This window comes from Gallus gallus, chromosome 9 (genome assembly GCF_016699485.2).
Source record: "Gallus gallus isolate bGalGal1 chromosome 9, bGalGal1.mat.broiler.GRCg7b, whole genome shotgun sequence".
NCBI lineage: Eukaryota > Metazoa > Chordata > Aves > Galliformes > Phasianidae > Gallus > Gallus gallus.
In genome coordinates this window covers 398528-419010 of record NC_052540.1, presented here as the reverse complement: position 1 = coordinate 419010, position 20483 = coordinate 398528, and the positions used below count along the sequence as shown (strand labels likewise).

Below are 20483 nucleotides of genomic sequence, written 5' to 3'. Positions count from 1 at the left end.
CTGAAGAGCACCGCCCACCCTTCACTGTTCTACATCCACTGTTGGTGTCCAGAAATGTTTAGCAAGAGTCAGTGAATATCACTGCGTTCTGTTTTTTTTCCATATGGAGGAGTTCAGTGACACATCTTTGCTTCATCTGCGCCTCCATGTCAAACACCATTTGTCAGACAGCCCCTCTGCTACCATCTGCCACATGGCAACAAGATGTAACAGAATATTGTAGGGAAGGTTCGACCTCTACTGCCATCCCACCAACATCTGCCTCTGGTCTTGTTTGAAATAAGTAGAATCAAAACAGGAAAATCTTCCTCCCAGTCTTCCTCTCCATCCTCTTTTTTAATCCAGATGGGTTCACTGATGTAATTTATAGCAGTGCAGAAGCACTTGCAGTGGTGTAGCTGAAGGGGCAGAATGTCATAGTAAGAACCAGGAGCAAAATTGAATTTGGAAAGTTGGAAGGTCAGCCTTGCTTCTACAGGGAAGGCTTCAGTGTAATTGGGCTGCGGGTGGTGCACAGTCACTGGCTGAGAACTAGATACTAGCACATGTAAAAATCATTTGAGATTTCCCAGGCTGAAAAAGAAAGATAGTAAACTTCAGAACATGTTAAGAGCAAAGATAAAAATATGGAAGTGCTTCTGTGCAAGTCACAACAGCACTGAGTGAGGTGCTTCTGCCTGACAGCTGACAAGTGGAGAATGTGGTGAAAGCATGGAAAATGTAAATAGGGCTGGAGGTCTGTGTTCTCTTCTGTAAGAATTAGGTGGCATTGAGTAGAACTAGATCCTGGCAAATTTAAAACAGAAGTTATTCTGTTTTTTTCTTTCTTTCTTTCTTTCTTTTTTTTTTTTTTTTTTTTTTTTTTTTTTTTTTTGTGGTGAATAATTAACCCTGGAGACACACTGCGACCAAATGGTGTAGATGGTAAAGATTTCTGGTTCACAGACACATTCCTTGCAGTAAAAAAGAAGTGTGTAGAACAATATTCACAGACCAGGAAACTTCTGAGTTGTAGATTAAGGGCCTGGGAGAGTGACTGGAAGTGTCAGTGAGTTGTTTAGCCAATTGGTTAAGACCTGTTGGGCCACAACCTGTGGGCTGACTTGGCCCAGCCACTGTTTTTTAAGCTGGCAATTGCATGTTGTTCTGATAGTTACACTAATAAAGCTGTTCAAACAAATGTATTGTTAGTACACCATCAGGCTGGTCATTAAGCTTTGTCAATATTTGGTTTAGTAAAAAAATTTCACACTTGACTATATTTGGTTTTATGTGGTGCGGAGAATTCTGCAGATGATTGGTACTAAGAGGAACTAGTTTAAATTTGTGCTGAAATAATAGTGAAGAATTCTGAATAGTTTTGTGCTAATGCTTTGTGTTTTCTCAACAAGATTAATTTGAGCCAAGTCTTCCTTTTTTGTTTCCTTTTGAGGAGCAGGTAGACAATGCTTCTTCAGGTTTCTTTTCCTACTTTGCATGTGTGTGAGTTGTGTGTTGGTTGACAAAACCTCCAAAAACTTAGTTTCCTGGCAATTTGGTTGTGTATGCTGGTTGTTGAATAAATGCTGATAGTCTCATCCTGACTTGGGTTAAGAGCAAATGTAGTGATCTGTATTAAAGATGGAGCATATTGGCTAATTTTGCAGATGCTGTTCTTGCAAGTACATAGACAGAAATGCATTATAAACCCAAACTCCAAAATACAATAATCCACTTGTCAGGTATGCTCCAAAAGCCTAATCATGATTCTCCTGGTGAGTGCTATCTCATGTATGGAACAGTAAGAATTTTTTTTTCTCCTAATGAAATGAGTAAAACATAGTATCATAACATGATAACATAGTTACATTAAGCATGTACAGTCCACTACAGTCAGTGTTTGTGTTATTGAGGAAGTCAGAATAGAGAGTTTTAATAATACTGTGTATCAGTGACATGAAAGGAAGTCATACTTGCAATGCTGAAGAGAGACCTCATGCAACCCACACAACCCTCTTGCTTTTTTACAGTAGTTTTAAAATTATTTCCACAATTCTGTTGTTCGATTCTTCCTCATTGCTTCAGTTTAGTGACTGGGAGGTTTAAAAATCATGGTTCTCCCCAGCATTGATAGTCCTGTAGTCAGAACTGTAGGGCAAAGTGTAAGGGAAGCAGCTATAGGCTTTGCCACTCACTGTGTGTCTCTACATTCATTTCAGCTGATGTATATCTGCTGTTAGCTCTTTCCAGTGATGTGATTGAACTTTTATGTTGACTGGCAAAATTCATTTATTGGATGTTTTCATCAAGCCACTGAAACACATTCTGTGTCCCCAGAGATTAATACATGACAAATGACAAACCTTGACACCTGTGTGCTTTCTGTCCTCTTCCCTGCTATTATTCATAGTAATGACCATGTGCTGTGCCTGTTTATCAGTGATAATAAAAATATCTCCTGACTATATATAGTTCTGAGTGCTGTTTGAAACTGACTCCACTTCGTATACTGTGACTCAGGTGGCTTAATGACTTCCAAACACTGTAAAACCAACTTCTGTGTATTGGTTTTGTTTGCAAAATATTCTTCATTTCATTCTGTCTTCCTGAACTATGTACAGTGTTTCTGAATGGTTGATATAGTATTTAGACCTTTATAAATATTGACATGTTCATTATGCAGTGTAAATTCATTTTTTTATCCACAAGTGATTTCTGCTCATTAGTTTTCTGGGCATGCATGTTGGTCATTCTGTATGTAAGCATAGTATTTGTTTTTTTAACACAAGTGTGAAACTGGATGAATACTGCAAGTAGAATTTTCAGGAATTAAAGTAATTTGTATTTGAATCTGTGTTTTATGTGATTATAATAAGAAAACAGTGTATATAGTTCTGTTCTCTAACAATATTTGTTCTGTCTCCACCCTGAGAGAAGGTGTATAGGTTTCTGCATTTGTACACACATATAGTTATGTAAAATAAATTCTCAGTTATGAAATTATATTCTGAAAAAAAATAAGTAATTTGCCTTTAATAAAATGTTTTTTTAAGAGTGTCTGATAAGTATTCTTTTTTTCTTGACAGTCTGTGGTGGACGACTGGATTGAATCATATAAACAAGACAGGGACATAGCACTTCTGGATTTAATCAACTTCTTTATCCAGTGTTCAGGATGTCGAGGTACAGAACGTTGGAAACAAGTTGTATAGAATAAATCTGACAATCATACAAGTGTGTACTAGTGAAAATGCTGATACAGTTGTGGGAGGCACGTGGAGATATTCCGTGTATGCATGGTTTATACAGAAATATTGTCTACATTCAGGAATAATTTTATTAAGGCTTGTTTGTCAAGGGCACACCCTTTCTTTTTCTCACTTTCCTGTCATCATCCTAAAGTGTACAAATCCTCACAGAGACACTCTGCTCGTCAACAAAAGGAGACAAAAGATCTTTTAATTAAGGTAGGCGTATCTTTACTTCCCCTTTCTCTTTCTTCCTAATTTTTTTATTACAAGATTTAGTAGGTGTAACTATACTTGAACTGCCTTTTTTTTTTTTTTTTTTTTTTTATCTTTCTCTAGGAAAATAAGCCTTTTTTTAACTGAAGAGGAGGGAGTCGGGCTTGGGTTGCCTTCAAATAGGAAGAAAGAAGCTGTTCTTGGTTTTTTGTTTTTTGTGTTTTTTTCCCTGAAGCACCGATCTTATTTCTTCTTCTGTAATACTGTATCAAGTCAGCAGCCAGTGGGTAGTCTTCTATACCCTATTTAATCAGTCTCCGTTTATCTAGCATGGGCTGTTCTTTCTAGTATTCTTTATGCTACAGTTGCTATAGCTATAGTTGCTACAATGTGCTTTCTAATGAATTTTTCATGTATTGTCATTTTACAGTTAACTCAACCTTGAAAGGAGTGAAAGACAAAACTCCACTGTCTGTAGCACCCAGAGCCAAACTGTTAATAGTTTAATAATATTTCACATTATTTGCCTTAAGTATTTTTGAAAATAACCTATAATTCAAAAATACTTTTCTTTCACTTTGTAACTGACATGTAAATATATTGTCAGACCATCCAATCATTTAGTCAGAAGGCCATTTTCTTCCTTCTTAAGTATAAGGAGAAGTCCCAGGTACTGGTAAAAGCATCAGAGAGAAAGAAATGTAAGCCAACAGTAGCTTCAGCAAACCTGTTTTTGTAGCTTAACAAAATAAATTCATTTATGGATGGTAGGAAAGACAGGAGCTATGGAAGGACTGAAGCTTGGAGTTTAGGCTACCAGCTTGTGTCTGTGCTCTTCACACAGATTACTTAAAATATTTTCCAGACTTGTTTGGCTGCTTATGTGAATGTGGTTGGACTCTCTTTGCTTTTTTATTTTAATTTTTACCACTCTCTTTTAAAGGTGTATGTGAAAAAAGACCAGACTTCCATACCTTCATTCCGTGGCTGCTTTTCCCTAATTCCTACATTTCCTTATTAGAGAAAGCAGCACTTAAAATCTCAGAAGAATCCTGGTTTTTTAAACATCTTGTTACTGACTGATGCAGGCTGAATGCCTGCTGTCAACCATATGCTATTGGAGCAACTGCTTCCCAGAAAAGCTATCCATTACTGGCTGTGAAGCACAGCACTTCAAGTGGCTGATGTCATTTAATTTTTATGCTGTTGTTGGGTTTTATATTTTTATTTGTTTGATGGATTTATGGCAAAATTTTATCAGTTTTCAGTATTCTATTCTGCACTCACAGGAATATCTGTGTGCTGAGTTTACTTTGGTGGCCTTCTGGTTTCAAACAGCAAGGGCAGGAAAAAGGAGGCAAAGATGACTTGTCCCTTGGCTTTATAGTGTGGTGGTGGAGGGATTTGTTTCTGTGCTGGTGTTTTTGCAGTGGGTACAGTCAGCTGTTAAGAGGGTTAAAACCCTGGCAAACAGCTCTGTTCTTTGCCATTTTTCCACTTTCATGCTCTAAGCCTGCTGGCCCACTACAAAAAGTAAAAGCTTTAGCACAAGATAGTGGATTTCCTTGATAGGCCGCTTAAGGTGAGACATGTAGTAAGTCACCCTTAAAGCAAATGAGGTATGGAAATCTGGACATTTTCTGCGTTTATGTGAGGAAGACCAAAGTTTCGTTTTCATTGGAAGAGTACACACTCTATTATATGACATTTTAATTTCTAATCTGAAATACAAATCTGATTTAAACGCTAACCACTAACAGATCTAACTTTGTGAGTACTGACCTGAAGGAAGGAGAGCAACAACTAAGTTGGGAGGAGGCTCCTCAGGCAGCTTTGAAAGTGACACAGAGTTTAACAAATATAAATATTTGATATTTAAATATACGTAAAATACACTTAGCTTGACATTTATTTCAAAAGCTGTAAATAGGTGAAGAGTACATGCCTGTTCTGAATTTAATAGGAGACTGCTTAGGTACCAAATTAATAGCTTTATTTAGCAACAGTATTGAACCTGACAAAAATATTTATAACTAGAGAAATAGTGATTTTTACACATTTATTTCATTCTACTGGGCAGCACATAGACTTGAATGAGTTTTGGCATCCTTCAGTTTTGCTTGGAGATTTTCCTGAAATGAGAAGTGAGCTCTTGTAAATAGGAATAAGCAGTCATGTTACATAAATTATTTAGAAATTGAAAATGTTTTGTATTTTGCAGGCTAACATGTGATATATGTGTAACTTTCAATAAATATTAACCAAATGTTCAAGTGTCTGTTTATCCTTTGTCAGCACTCTTTAGTATAATCAATTACTTTCTGTATCATGTGTTCTGGGTTGTGCAGTAATGACAATTAAAACATGAGAGAATTATTTTCAGCATGACTTCAATAATCGTTCTTGTATTTTGAAGGTAATTGAGTATGAATGAAATGGTTGTCCTGTTAAGCTAGCAAAAGCATCTCTGCCCAATAATTGAATTTTCAGAGGGGCTAAAATAATTCTTTACACCATTTTTCCACTAGTTTTCCTACTCAATGTTTATGTTTATTGCCTTTGCTGATTTTGATTACAAAAACATGAAAGCAGTTCAGGTTTTCCTTTATCTTGCTCTCTTTAAGAATTCCAGCAAAAATCCTTGCCTATGACACTTTGTTGGTGTAGTCTTCTCTGTGATGTTTCGTGCTATTTCTGTGAAAGAAGAATGGCTGACAAGAACTGGCAAATTGATAAATATATTTTCTTGTTTCCCAGCACTTTAAAATGCTTTTCATTTTCTGGAGGGAAGATGTTATGTTAGATAGTGGCTTCGAAAGATGAAAAAGTTAGTGTTCAGTTTTTAAAAAGCTTTTACTTTTGGAAAAACCATAAGTAAATGCTGTTTCCAATCCTAGGAAGATTTGTTTGTTTGGTAATATTTGTTTTCTACAGTATTCACGGTCCGTAACACGGGTGTTATATTTGCCGCCTTCTGGGTCTGCCGGAAACTGAATGTAGCAGTTTGCATTCTTCAGTAACAGGGAGCTTGTAGGATTTAGGCTGTCGTAGTGATAAACTGGTTGCTCAAGTAACTTCCACTGGACTGGAGGGAATAAGTACATCCATGCAGCTGAGTTTGCCAGTACAGATTTGGTAGTTTGGTCTGTAGCAGTGTGAATACAGCTGTCCTTCTCTGTGGTGCACTTGCTGCTCAGTGTCAGTTTTCTGTGTTTGTTTTAGAGCCCTTTTCAATTGCTTTCTTATTTGAAGGAACGTTTTTCTTTTGCACTAGCTGCAAGGAAGCTGAAATGTCTAATCAGCAGGATGTGTGCCCAGGTCCCAGAAGGATCTGTGTCAGTGTGATGCTGCTTCTGGGCTAATTAGCTCTGTCTCTCAGACTGAGTAATTAGCTCAGGTAGCATGCTCTGCTGCTATGACAACCAGGCTGTTTCCATTTCTGGAGCTCCATGGATTTAGAGCTGATTTGCGTATCTGCATTGCTGTCTGCTTTTGCCTTCTGTTATTGGTACAAAACAAACAGAAAACCCCATAAGCACTCTGACCTTTCTGGATTTTAAAGGCTGAGAGTCATTCTTGCGGAATAAACGTATGTTTTTTTCCTAACCAGAAGCAATTAGTGGCTGAAACCACCTCTTAAGCTGTGAAGGACAAACCAAGCTATCAGGTTCATTTAAGAAAGGAAGCTTTCTTTTGAAGGAAAAAAGGTCACTCCTGTTGAAGGGGAGAACCTCTTGACTGCTTTTAAGTACGTGGCAAAATTACTGCCATTTGTTCTCTCCCTCTCATTTCTTTTCTGATAGGTGAGCCAAAGATCTGTAAATTCTTGAGAGGATTTTACAAAGTGATTTGAGCACTGCATCCTCTGCTAACCTTACCCGTGTTGAACAGCTTCAGGACACCAGTTACTGAAGTAACAAAGCTGATGAAACACTGTCACTGTTAATTGCTTCGTGTGACAGCTTTGTCTGGATTTTAAGCAGCTCTCCCTTAGAAAAAAGTTATGTGATACGGCACAGTAAGTTGATTTTAGGAGTTGGTCAAGGAAATTAGTGAGTTTCCTTTGTATGAAGTTTCTTATGTCTTGTTTCCCCCTCAGAAGCTACACTTAGCTCTTTCTGTGGAATCAGATGTTAATGAAAAACGTTCATACTGCCACCTGTCAGCCCTGACTGCTAGTGGGTTTTAGGGTTGCCTTTTTGTAATTGCAAGAAAGCAGGAATCTGTGTAAGAACTTTGTGCACAGCAGGATGTTTATTGCTGAGGTTTTCCTTGTGGATCAGGCATTTAGGGGTCCGCACCTTTTCGCTTGGAGCTTTTCATCTCTCGTTGTTCCTCACACATTCCTGTAAGATGCTGTGAAAAATGTTGTGATGAAATGATAGAAACTGAATGAACAAGTACAGGATTTAGGAGCTAGCTTGCATGAGTCCAAGATGCACGCTCATTTTAATTTTTATTAATGTTCTGTGCCCTTAATGAAGGGCGTGGAGCAAGCTAATGGATTTATATTTCACCAAAGGAAATTGAAGGCTAAGAACAGGAAAAAGCACGGTGATGTGTCCATTGTATAATCTGGCAAAACAAATGAAGAAACAACTGCTTGCTTTGCTCTTGGGCAGGATTTCAGAAAGCAAATTAGCCTGGAAATAGTAACATTTGCTTTGATTAATTATGTTTTAATAGGGGTATGATGTTGTAAATAGAATAATGTTTTGGTTTAAAAAGAATCAGTCATGCATCGTTTACTTACTTGCACAGAATTTTGTTTTGTGATCAGTGGAATAATATTGATCTTACAGACAGACATTACTGAGCACTGAAAGAAGGCTGAATGATAAGCATAATTTCCTACCAATTGTCTTTACATAAGGAACTGCAGAATTGTTTGTGGGAAATTTTACTGGCTTTGGCATGTGGTAAAACACTTTCTCTCTTCAGTCATTCATGTACTATTAAGAAATTAATAACCCAAATGTATTTAATATTCTTAAAACATGAGAAAATAAGGTTATTCATTATGTTGGAGTTTGTATTTTTATTAAGAGTGTAAAATATGCTTTCTCTTTGTTGTTTTTTTATTTATTTATTTTAGAAAAATCACTTTTTAGTGTGTGAGTACAGTGAAGCAGCTGCAAAGTAAAGGAGTAGTGCACATGAAAAAAGAAGGTATTTGCCTGTACGTGATTCACGTCCTGGTGATGTCAAGGTTTTATAAAATATTTTCTATGCAAAGTATACAGAAATAAAAACACAGCCCCAGTACCTATATTAGGCATTAGAAAGATTCTGCTAAGAATATGCAGGTAGGACTGAAGAATGGAAGTGTCTTTATTTTCTTCTTAATTTTATCTGTGGTGTGGATAAACCAGATCTGAACTTCATACATCTTGATTCTGAGCCTCAGGGTCGTTTTTACAGTGTGTTTATTGTGAAATGAAAGCTCACAAAATTCTAAGTGGAAATAAGATGCAAATTATAAACCTGGCTTGGGTGGAAAGCAGATCAGATTACCAGAGCTACATTAAATCCCTCGTCAGTTTATTTCTTTAAAGGAAGATAAGTAAGGTTAGAATGTTCACATAAAATACTTGACAGGTAATATGGTTATGTCTAGATCTCTTTTTTTTTTTTTTTTTTGTGAGTATTTGCAAATGGCTGATTTTTGTTGAATTCTTGGAGCTCAAGCTTTAGCTTCACTGTTGGTGACTTATAGTTCATAAAGGTTTTCCATTGTTCTTCCAATTTCTCTGCAGAATGGTATCTGTACTTTTCATCTTATGTTCTATTTCATCACTATTTTTTATGTTCTTTACCTCTTCAAAATTTCTTTGGCCGTAGGCAGAATAACTTCAGAACTCTGGTTTTAAGCCTTGCGTTTCCCTGACATTTCTGGGGATGGAAAGCTGTGAAAAATTAAAAGTAAAATAATTCAGTTGTGAAAGTATGAAAAAGGTCTGAAGCAGTACATCACATTTTGATAAGCACCTGTAAGCCCGTGTCCACTTTTTCCCCACAGGTGCATCTTGCTTTCAGAAACTAGTGGGAAAAAAACTGCAGAAATCTGCCGAGTGTGCAGAGCGGAGATGTGAATGAGGGGCATACTGGGTCTGTGGTTTCAGAATCGTTGAATGAAATACCTGCTGGTTTGAGATCTGACTTCGGTCCAGGAGTTCACCCTAGAAATTGGTAACAGAAGCAGCAGTAATTTAAACTAAAATACTTCTAACAATTTATGACTTTCTCACAAATACGTTTAACTATCCATACATCAAGTACAATGACAAGCCAAAAATAAGATGGCTTAAAATCAAGATATTACCTGATTAATTCATGTGAATTAATTTAAATTTTCTGATTTTTAAAAACAAATTTATTCAGTTAACTGACAGGACTTTCAACGGTGGAATATTTTTGTGCAGTCGAATGTATAATATAGGGAAGGACAGATTACCTTTGTAGTTACAGTCCAAGAGCAAGTTCTGCACTGCCAGTGCTGTATTGTGTGTTCAAATCTCTGCTGAAGATGAAATTGCTCCTTGTAAGTGTGGAACAAAGTTTATGTTCTACTCTTGTGTACCACTTAGTAAATTCACCGTGTAACATTTTTGGTAGTGCTCACTGAGGATAAGTTGTACAAGGCTTTCTGATGTCACATTCATTTAATTACATACATATGGAACTGGAAAATTGTAGTTCTCATGTGATTATGAAGTCACTGTCTGAGAAGTGTCTCGCAGATAAGCGATGATGCTTCAGTGCTACAGCTGTTTTTAGAGAGAAGACCAATAAAAACCCCTTGACGTTTAGGATTCAGAATAGTTGTTGTCTTACTGGTCAGATCTGTATAATTTTCTCTGTATTTATGCTTTTTTTGTTTTCTGTGTCATGTGAATTTTTTACAGGAGGAACCCTTATGTGGTAAACAGATTTAAAAAAAACAAAAAGCGAGATCATTGTAGGTATTTTTTGTTTTTGTTTTTGAACAGCACTCCTCTAAGACATACAAGGAAATTATGCCTGTGTATGAGTTCTTCTTTACCAATGTTTTAAATACATTTGCTAGGTTTTGGGTTTTTTTAATGACTTCAGAGGTACTTTCTGTTAAGACAGAAACTAATTATAAAAAGCCATCAAATACCACTAGATCTCAGTGCTTTCTTAATGGATGACAAATACAGGGGCTCCTCACATCTCTTGTCTTTCCAAACATACGCTTTCTGCTGAGGCTGGAATCTGACTGCAGGCAGAGGGTAGGAATTAAGTTCAAAAAATGACTTTTCTCTCAGGTAACACTGTAATTTTGATTCTCTCTCTCTTGCATTAAGGAAACCATAGGCTTCAGTAGTTACTTTTTAATACTGCATACTTTATTAGCTCTTTACATCAATCTACTCCCTCAGTCTTCTTTAACCTGAATCATGACCAGATGAGCCTTAACCTTTCCTCCTCCTTTTAACGGGTAGTTATGACATATTCTGGTGTGACAAGGATCAAATCTATTACAGGAACAATGTTATATATGTCCTTTATCTCCATGTTGTCTTGTCCTTTTTTACCTCAAGCAAGAAGCATAGTGCAAATTTTGGGGATACCTGGGAGAAGAGAAAAGGGCATCAAACAAAAGTATGATCAACTCTTGCAGGAACAGTGAGGAGCAGCCTTTCCAGCACTGTCTGTACCTTTGCTTAAATAAGCAAAGATGATCCCAGTTCTTGGATAACTTGTCATCAAGTGAGAAGTGGGTACACCAGTAGAAGTGTTTGTCTCCTCTTTCAGTTAATACTGTTAAGTTAAATTTTAGCTTAGAACGACTGATACTTATACTCACCATCTGTAGCATTTCAGTTTGAAACTACTCAATTTCATAAAGGGTTGAATTTGGGAGTTACAAAGTTAAAACACCTTTGACTGATGAGAAAATCTTTTCTCTCAGGAGCAGCCTGCTGAGTTTAATAAGCACCACCTGTTGCGGAAACAATCCCTACAAAGTCATAATGTCATCTTTTGAAATACCTTTCATGTAGTCATCAGATTTATCACAATCCCTGTTATTTATTTCTTACTGAAATTAATCTAGATTACTTGTGAGTTGTTGTGACTTAGGAAACCATGATCCTGGAAAAAAGGCCTAGAAATTCCAGAAACTTTAGGGAATGAAAGCTTATTTAGTTACACAGATACAGTCAGTAATGTTCTTGTTGGCCATATGTATATATAGCTGATAATGTTATTTGAAATAGGTTCTTATTAGACTCTAAACCCACTAAAACAAATTCTGCTCCAGATCTAATTCAGTATGACAAGAATACATTTGCTACTGACATGTTTATTCCCAGCTCAGACTCCAGACTGAGAGTACGGCCAGCTGTATGAATTGAACCGTTAATTAATGCAAGTAGTTCCTTGGAAGAGGTAGAGGTAATACTTTACTAAAATACCACCAAAGAGTGATAGTAGTTTAAAAAAATTATTAACATTGTGGAGTGATGGTTCTTAAAAATTTTGCCTGGGTAGTTGTGAATGTTTAATAACTTAAATAATGCAGCTCAACAAAATTTTCTTTCAGAGGTTGCATTGGAGTTCTGTTTACACAGCTGTGCAAGGTGGTAAATTGGATCACCACAGAGCACCTGTTACAAGAGGCTTCTGTATCATCCAGTTAGAGAAAGAGGTGCAACAAAAAACAGAACCAGTCCCATTTCAAGCAATAAAAATCTCCACAAATCTCCAAATAGGACATCCTCAAGTGAACTAATGACGTGTCAATCACAGCCTGATCAGAGGATGCTCCTGGACTTAAAAACAATTTAGAAATAAAATCATTAAACTTCTACCAAAAGTATGTAGTCTTCATTAAAGATGGTTATTCTTCCAGGGGTGAAGTTTTATGTAAAACTGGAGTTTTTTACATAGGTGTAATTTGCTTCTGGGAACAGAAGTCACAGTAACACTTCAGAGCTTGGGCAGGTGGATAACAGTAAAATTAATGAATGAAGTAAGATATCTAGAAGAAAATGGAAGATACTATATTCAATAGAGGAAAGCCACATCGTTAACTGTACTGGCATCCGTTATGTATACAAAGTAATGTGGAAAAGCAGTTCTGCACAAAAGCTGTTAAGAAAAATAGTTTATGACCAACTATTAAAAGAAAGGGATACATTTTCATTTCAGGAGACCAAAACTGATTAGTAAGTACCTCATGTGGTGTATAAATGGAAATGGAAAATCATTTTTTAAGTCCCTTTAATTATGCTACTGTATAATGAGGAAATTTCAGAGGGACCTAACAGTGCTGTTAAGTAGCCTTTCTTTTATTAAATTGAGAGCTATTATACACCTATATGATAATGGAAATAAATACTATTTTTTTCCTAAATAATTTAGCTGAGAATAGTTTGGTGGATTTTGTGGTGGTGGTGGATCTTTGGTTTTTGGTATAAGTAAGTGTGTGACAAGTTTCTGTTGGGTTGACTCAAACATTTTTGCCCCACAGTTTTCATCTTGAATTCTTCAAATCAGTTTAATTAGGCATTTAAGGTGACTCATCAATAAAGAAGAGGAAGAGCATCTTTTGGGATTAACAAAAGATTACTGCTACTTCTGTGTTGTTACTGATTACCTCTGAGCCGTTTTTTCCTGATGGCTAAGAAGAATAAAAAGGCAAAATTCAGCACTGCAGTTGAGGTCAGATATGTTTCTACAGCTTCTTGTAACATCCTGAGTCATTTCTTCCAGTTAGAGCTGGATTTATTGAGCCTCTTCTTTCTTTCTTAAATTATGAACATAAAGAAATGGAGTTCCCCCTTGAATTCATACTGCATTGAGTGTACTAGTGTATTTGTAAGGAGCTTCTCTGATACCTCAGATACGGTTCTTGTGACTTTTGTTTGAAGTAGATTCAACCTGAGTCCTCAGAGTAGTCCCTTCAGACTTTTTCTACAACAGAAAGCCCTGAAACTTAGTGAACGTTTTGGAGCTGACACCATGTGCTGGACAAGTCAAGTTGCTGAGCATTCTTTCTACCCTAACACCAAGTCTTGTAACATGAATGTCCTGTGTTGAAGTTTTATTTAGAGAATAGAGCCAGAGGAAGATTTTCAGTTCCTGCAAAGCAAATACAAGTAGGGAACATAGTGGAATTTATTAAAATCCCTTCTCTTCAAGTCTTTGAAAACAAGTTACTTCAGATCTGCAATGAGGTGTTGCTTATAAAACTGTGATCTAGCAAAAAGAAAAAATCTGTTTTTTGTAGTTCAAAATAGAAAAGCACATGCACTAACATTTGTTTTTGAAGGGGGAAGAATATAAATTCAGCTGTTGTGCCTGACTTTAAATCACATTTTCATAGTGCCAGGTCACTACTGGTAGACGAATAGCAAACCCCATTGTTGTCAGCCTCAGGAAAAAAGTAAGTAGGTCACTCCGAAAGTAATACCTCCTATTTATTTCCATGGAAACTACAACAATGAGTACCGTAACACCATTCAATAGAGTGAATTCTCAGCTACAAAACACTTTTTCAACATAGTCACCACCATTAGCTATGCATTTTTGCCAGCAATGCTGTGCTCATCATAATCTGCATGAGTGGAGGTGACCACTGTTGCCACTGCAGAAATACACCTCCCACCTCCTCACTGTGCTCATGTCAACTGTTTGGTCTCCAGAAACATTCAGCAAGCATTGATGGATGTCACTGGGTGCTGTTTTTTCCACATGGAGGAACTCAGTGACACACCTTTGCTACATCTGCACTTCTGTGTCAGAAGCCATCCGTCAGACTGCCCCTCTGCTGTCATCTGCCACACAGTACCAACATGTAACAGAATATGGGTGGGAAGGTTTGGCCTCTGCTGCCATCCCACCAACATCCACCTCTGGTGTCATGGGCCAGCATCATAAAATAGGAGGCATTGCTTTCGGAGCAGCCCTCATTTAAATTCTTGTTCTTGTCTTGCTGTGTTATTTCCCCAATGGATAAATGACAGAATAGCTTTTAGTTTTGAATTATGAGAAGATCAATTTATGGATTTAGAGCGCTTTGATTTATAATTTTCTAGGCAGCTGTTGGACTGTAATTCTTTTTCAGCAGCTACCACTGGCATTGCATCCAGAAGATGAAGTCCTTTCCATTGATATACAGAAGAAAATATTTGCTAGCCACTTCCTGATGCCACCTGTGAGTAGTTCTCTTAAAGGACTGGAGTTCTATGTCTGGATAAACAGAGGAACCATAGGACATTCAAACTGTCTTGAATTGTTCAGCTGAGTTAGAAAGAATTTAATATTAATGGTACATAATTGTGCTGGAAACCTACTTTAATTAATTTGCTCTTTGTTCTCAAGTTATATTATTAATCTTGTTTTTTGGTTGTTGTTACTTGACACACCAACCTCCCAGTGCTACTATTAGAGTCAATACAGTATTTCTATTAGAACCAAGGCTTATAATTGGTCTGGAGATTGGAATTCTTGGTGATGTATGCAAAATACAACTTACTCCTATATTTGTTTATAAGAATACATATATTTGAGTATATTTGAGCTCTGAGGATGTTCAGACACACTAAATGCCATGTTTGTGTGGGCTTACAGAAGGATGTAAAAACTCACAAGCAGGAAAGACAGCAGTGTAGGCCCATACCAAGTTATTTTGTCTAGTAGCAGTGAAGAACATTCCTACTCTCAGATTTGTCTGATAACCTAATTTTCAATCCATTTTTATTCCTGGTTTCCATGGTAGCCTGTAGCAGAAGTATTGTACTTCAGCTATGTGACGTTTAGAAAAAGTCACTATTTATCTTTCTAATAGTTCACTGGCTAGTTCCTTGGGATTGATTTGGGGTTTTGGTTGGTTTTTTTCAGCCATCATGTCTATGTATTAAATAGTTTATTGATACAAATATTTCATGTATATCATTTATATCTCCTTAGTCCCACGTGGAATTTTGTAAAGACTTCTCATAACTCTGTTTTACCTACTTTTTCCTCTGTATTCTTCTTTGTATAAAAAATGCATCAGTTGAGATCCAAGAGTGAAACTGCAATCGTGTAATCCTTATGCCCAAATCTTGGGTCCCACAGGTCTTACTAACTCAGCTGCCACAGCCAGCTTTTGCCCAAAGTTTCTGGGATATCTGCATGCAAATAAAGCTTTGGTGTAACCAGTTTGCTGATCAGGAGCAGTGCCCGGGTTCAGCAGTTCACGAGGCGTTTCCAGACTACCTTCGTATCTGTTGGCCTTAAACTTCTCAGTCTTGAGAAGGAGTGGTTGCCTATTAAACTTGTCAGTTGGTTTAGCCTGGTGTATTACCTCCTTGCTCTGATTATCTGATACTTCAGCCACTATTACTTTGTAGTGCTACTTTGCATGTTATATGTATAAAGCACAATTGTTTATTTTAGCTCCTTAATTGAGATATGAGATTAAATTTGATTTCGTTTTGACGTAATGCTTTTCTGCATCAATGGTAGCTCGGTAAACTTAACTAATTGATTGCAGGGGTGTTTAATAGTGCATTCGAGGGAGAAAAGATAAAAATACAGTCAGAAATTGCAGCACATTCAAAGTTAGTTAATTGATCTCAGCTATGTACTAAATTAATTTTAGTATAGTGCAATCTGAAGTAATGCATATTAGTATTAGGATTTTAATAGTAAGGCATGTTTATTTTAGATGACGGTATTAGTAAGAGCTGAGCTCATTTACTTTGGCTTTGCTCCAGCCAAGGTAGGTTATATATAGAGACACTCCAGGGATCAGGTTCAGTATCAAAGACATGAGACAAGTTACAGATAAACTGCAGGGCTTACATCTAGGTTTAACTTGCGCAGATGATTGTGCAGATGAATATTCCATAGCTTTGTTTCAATGAAATAAAGAATTAATCTTATTAAGAGGCTTTTGTTTCCCAGTGGTCTGAAGGGAGGCTGAGCAACAAGCTGCTTTTGGGAAACACAGGTGTCTGCACCCCCTGGTAGTGTTCTTCCCTGCTTGCATGTGCCAAACAGAGCTTGCAGTTGTGAATAGAAACAGCAAGAGATACTGCAGTGTTTTGTAAGATGCATTTCACCCTTAGGTATTTTGAGACTTTGATCTCATGGAAACAGCATAACATGGCAGGCATTTTGAAAATGGGAAATACTTTATGCACGTCTTTTTGTTCTTATCAGCCTGCAATGACAGCAAAAACAGTAATAAAAATCCTAGGGGGGAAAAAAGTAATTACATGCCTGAGATCTCATTAATGGGGAAAACTCAAGGAGAAGAAGAAACTGAAGCATTTGTTTAGTACTTTCATGTAACAAGGGAATGAAGGATGAAGAGGTAAACTTGTGGCTAGTATAAAGCAAAAGAAAGAAAGAATGGACTCCAGAAGTTAGAAGAGAAGAATGTGTTCTGAGGGCAGATTTTCACAGGTGAGCTTAGGAAGCTGAAGAGGCAGATGACCATACATCCTAGTGATTTAGCTCTGCTTCATTGGCCAAAATGTCTGTTTATTTATTTCATGTGATATGTATGTTGTGGGCCCGCTCTAGGCTGCTGCACAGTGGTACAGCCATAACATACTGCTGAAGAGGGCCATTGATTAAAAACTTAACTCAGTTTTTGACCATTCATCAAACAGATGACCCATAGTATAATACCCTTTGGTATTTCTACTATGGGTATCAAGAAGAATTTCATGTAGGAAGGACAGCAAAGCGATTACTAGACAAGCGTCTGTGTAGACAGGTGGTTACAGGTGAGGGTGTGGTTAGACCAAAAGAATTGGTACAATATAGAAAATTAAGCATTACTAATCATCTTAAAAATTGTAGTGAAGAAATCCTTACATTAAGACTTTCAGACATCTTAAACTGATAGTAGGGGAGAGGGAGCATTGAGAAGTGGAACCAGAAGAGTTAAGAGACTGCTTTATTCAGTGGCTGCATGCACGGCGTCCTGTGTTTGGAAATCTGCAGAGTTGTACTAGCAGCATAATAATACTTCATCTGTTTTAAGTGCAATTTTTAATTCATGCCAAACACAGTTTCAACTCAGATTATTTTTTGCAAGGTATAGTGTCCAAAGCAATCTGAGAGGAAATTATAAGTAAGATTTTAAAGCATTTTCCAGATTAAGCCTGCCATACTTCAATGTTCCTCTCTGTTTTTCTTCTTTTTCCTTAATGGTATTTGATTAATTTTTTCATCATCTTTGTGATAATTAGTGTTCTTTATTCCTCCACTCAAGCTCTTCATTCCCACTTGTATTTCACCCTCTATTTATTGCAATTGGTCTTTCAGCACTCTAAGTTTGCATAGGTATACTTTTCTCTTTGTTTACTCTCAAATACATAGGGAATTCTGGACATCTGCTGTTGAGGAACAAGGGATTTATTGACCTTTCTCAGCTTTTTGCTGCTCTGTCTGCATTCCCACTTACATTTTTTGTCAACACTGTCATGATCTCTGTGTGTTCTCTCATCTTTCCTTGGTTTGCATCTCCAGTTGCCATTCCATGCAGCTTCAGATGGGCTCAGAGCTGCCCTGGAAAGGCTCTTTCTCCAGCCTTCTCATGAAAGCTGCCAGCACTTTTCTTAGTTGTGAGGTGGCAGTTCCCACTTGTGTTATACTTATTACAAGCATATCCAGACTTTCACTAATTTACGCTCTAGTTTAGCTCTCTTTCTTCTGCCAAAGCATTTTGAGCAGCTATCGTTAAGTTTACTTTAAGTCCACTTTTAATATGATAATTCCTTGTATTATTTTATAATAGCCAAATCCAGATAAGAAATAATAAAGAAGTCTTGTGGGCTTTTTTTGCATAGGGTTTCAGCTAATTTTCCTTAACTGCCTTGTAAATAAAGATACCACCTTTGTTGTGTAATTGGCTAGCCCTTGCACAGCTCCATGGATAAGAGTGTTTTTGAGACAGCAGATAGAGTATTTGTGCCACTCCCTCTGGGGAGGACTTTTTTCAGATAACTATTAATGTTTAAAGCACAGCTGTTACTGACTTCTTAGTTTCCATTTTCAGTTTGCTTAATGCCTGGGCTCAGAGCACCTCAGAGAGTTCTTGAAGTTTATGAAATGGATACCTGAAGTTCTCAGTTCTGTCTAATAGATACATATTTGCAGCACGAGAAAAGCAAGATTCTAGCCTTGGCCAACAGAATGGAATCCTCTCCAGTGGAGAAAGGCTAATGCAAGCTCTTCCCTTTCTTCTTAATTTTCTTCTTGCATACCCAAAAGAAGGTGGTAGAGGCAGTGTACTTGCAGATACCATTGTTTGTGTGCTGTACTTTTTTGAATTGATCCCTGATAGCCCAATGTAGGTGCTTGAAAAATGAAGAATGTGCAGTTATGGGCCTTCTTTGACATAGTTAAATTGTCCAGACTCTCATAGGAACTCTGAAGTGATAGAAAATGATGGTCTGCAGCATCCTTATCAGTTCCTCATGTACAACCTCCCTCTTTCTTCCCACATCCACCTGCCGAGTTCATTGGCTGTAGCAAGAGCTGCACACATCCAGAATGCAGTAATTTCACCAGCACAACCCCTGTTCGCTTCCAGGCCTACTCTCTGTCCTAATGAAGCTCAACTGAATTGTAGACAGCCATGTAAGTTGGTTGACACATCACAATGTACAGAGAAGAAACTAAATGAGGATCGCAGAGAGCATCTAAACTTTGGCACACGCTTTCTGCTAAGTGCACATATGTATTTTTTTGCAGATGGTTTCTCAAATTCATTTATTACCTCAAACGAAGAAAAGCCCCATACATGTGCTCAGATATTGAAAAAGTGTTGGAGTGAACAGATAAGAGAAAAAAGAGTTTTATCTTAGCAAGGTAGGAAAAAAGAGCTATGTGAGAAAGGTGAACTTCTCTCGTCTTGCGTACTTGTAAAAGGGGAATGATGAAGATAAAGGCGTTGATGTCAGCCAGCTCTGGTAACCTTTTGCATTGGCTTTTCATAGATCATGGCTGGTAAATGCTTTTCTTCTCTACTTGAAACAAATGATTTCCTGAGAAGCAGAATTAATGACGAGTAATACCTAGTGTATCTGCACGGCTTGTCTTTACTGAGTGGTATGAAGGCTACTGAGCATACTGATCAAGTAGCAGATACTCTTTGTGAGAGATGATGCTCTGAATGCCGTGTAATTCTCTAAAAGAGTTTTAGTTGAAGCTTATAAATTTTTGGAAGCTAAATCAGCTATATAGACAAGCACTGCTATGGAAGAGGTTGCTGTGCTCTATTTGAAGCTTTCCCTGAGAAGGAGTGGCATTCACAATGTGAACATCCTTGTCTGGCTCTGGCCTCAGGGCTTTTTGGTGTCTGAGCAGACTGAGGTAATGATTTAGATTGTCTTTGGCTTCTGCTCAACTACCTGCTTTGGTAAAATTCACTGGAACATTTTAGATTTGTCAGATTTGGTTGAAAGAAACAGCTCAGATGTTATTAAACAGAATAATTAAAGATAGAAATGCATACAAACCTCATTTCCTCTTTGCAGATTAATAAAAAAGCAAATAGTCTTTTTCAGGAAGCTGATGGCTTTCATATAATCAATCAGCAGAAACAAATATTTTAGTCTTCAGTTGTTCCAAACACATTTCTGTGTCTCCAGTCTTGTTCTGTGAATCACTACAGTGTTTATCAAATGGACTACTCAAGTTGGTTAGATTTCTGCTGGTTACGTAGTATTAATATTGCTGTTATGGGGGAAGATACCAGTGAGTGTTTGACTGCCTGGTAACTCTCAGAGTGATGAATAGGGAATTCTGAAAAATGAACATCTATAATTTGTCTATTATTAGTTGTATTATCTATATTTTTTTACCTTATGGAAAATTCAGTATTTTTAAAACCACTCTGGGGTTTATTGTAGTTGCTACAAAATATTGTCGGTGGCACAAAGAGGGCTTGCTGGTTCGTTGTAAGTACAAATACTGGTACAAAGCAGTTTGTTTTGGCTGAAATTGGTTTGTCAGACACATTCAGTGTTTTCAAGACCTTTGCTATTTTTACCCCATGCTTCAGCT

At 37.2% G+C, this 20483-nt stretch overlaps 1 protein-coding gene across 13 annotated transcripts in view; it reads left to right on the top strand.

Moving 5' to 3' along the window:
• The window catches only part of STAG1 (stromal antigen 1), a 182312-nt gene that overhangs the window by 59344 nt on the left and 102485 nt on the right, over positions 1-20483 (top strand). For 11 of the 13 annotated variants that reach the window (XR_005862323.2, XR_005862321.2, XR_005862322.2 and 8 more), the window contains one exon: positions 3066-3162. The exons of 1 other annotated variant lie outside the window; for it this stretch is intronic. Coding sequence is in view for 8 of the 12 variants with exons in the window: in XM_015291354.4 (XP_015146840.1) it covers positions 3066-3162 (97 nt within the window). In the remaining 4 variants the exon portion in view is untranslated. Of the gene's footprint in view, positions 1-3065; positions 3163-9462; positions 9633-20483 lie in introns of all 13 variants that reach the window. One more of the 13 variants, XM_046898686.1, reaches the window with a different exon arrangement.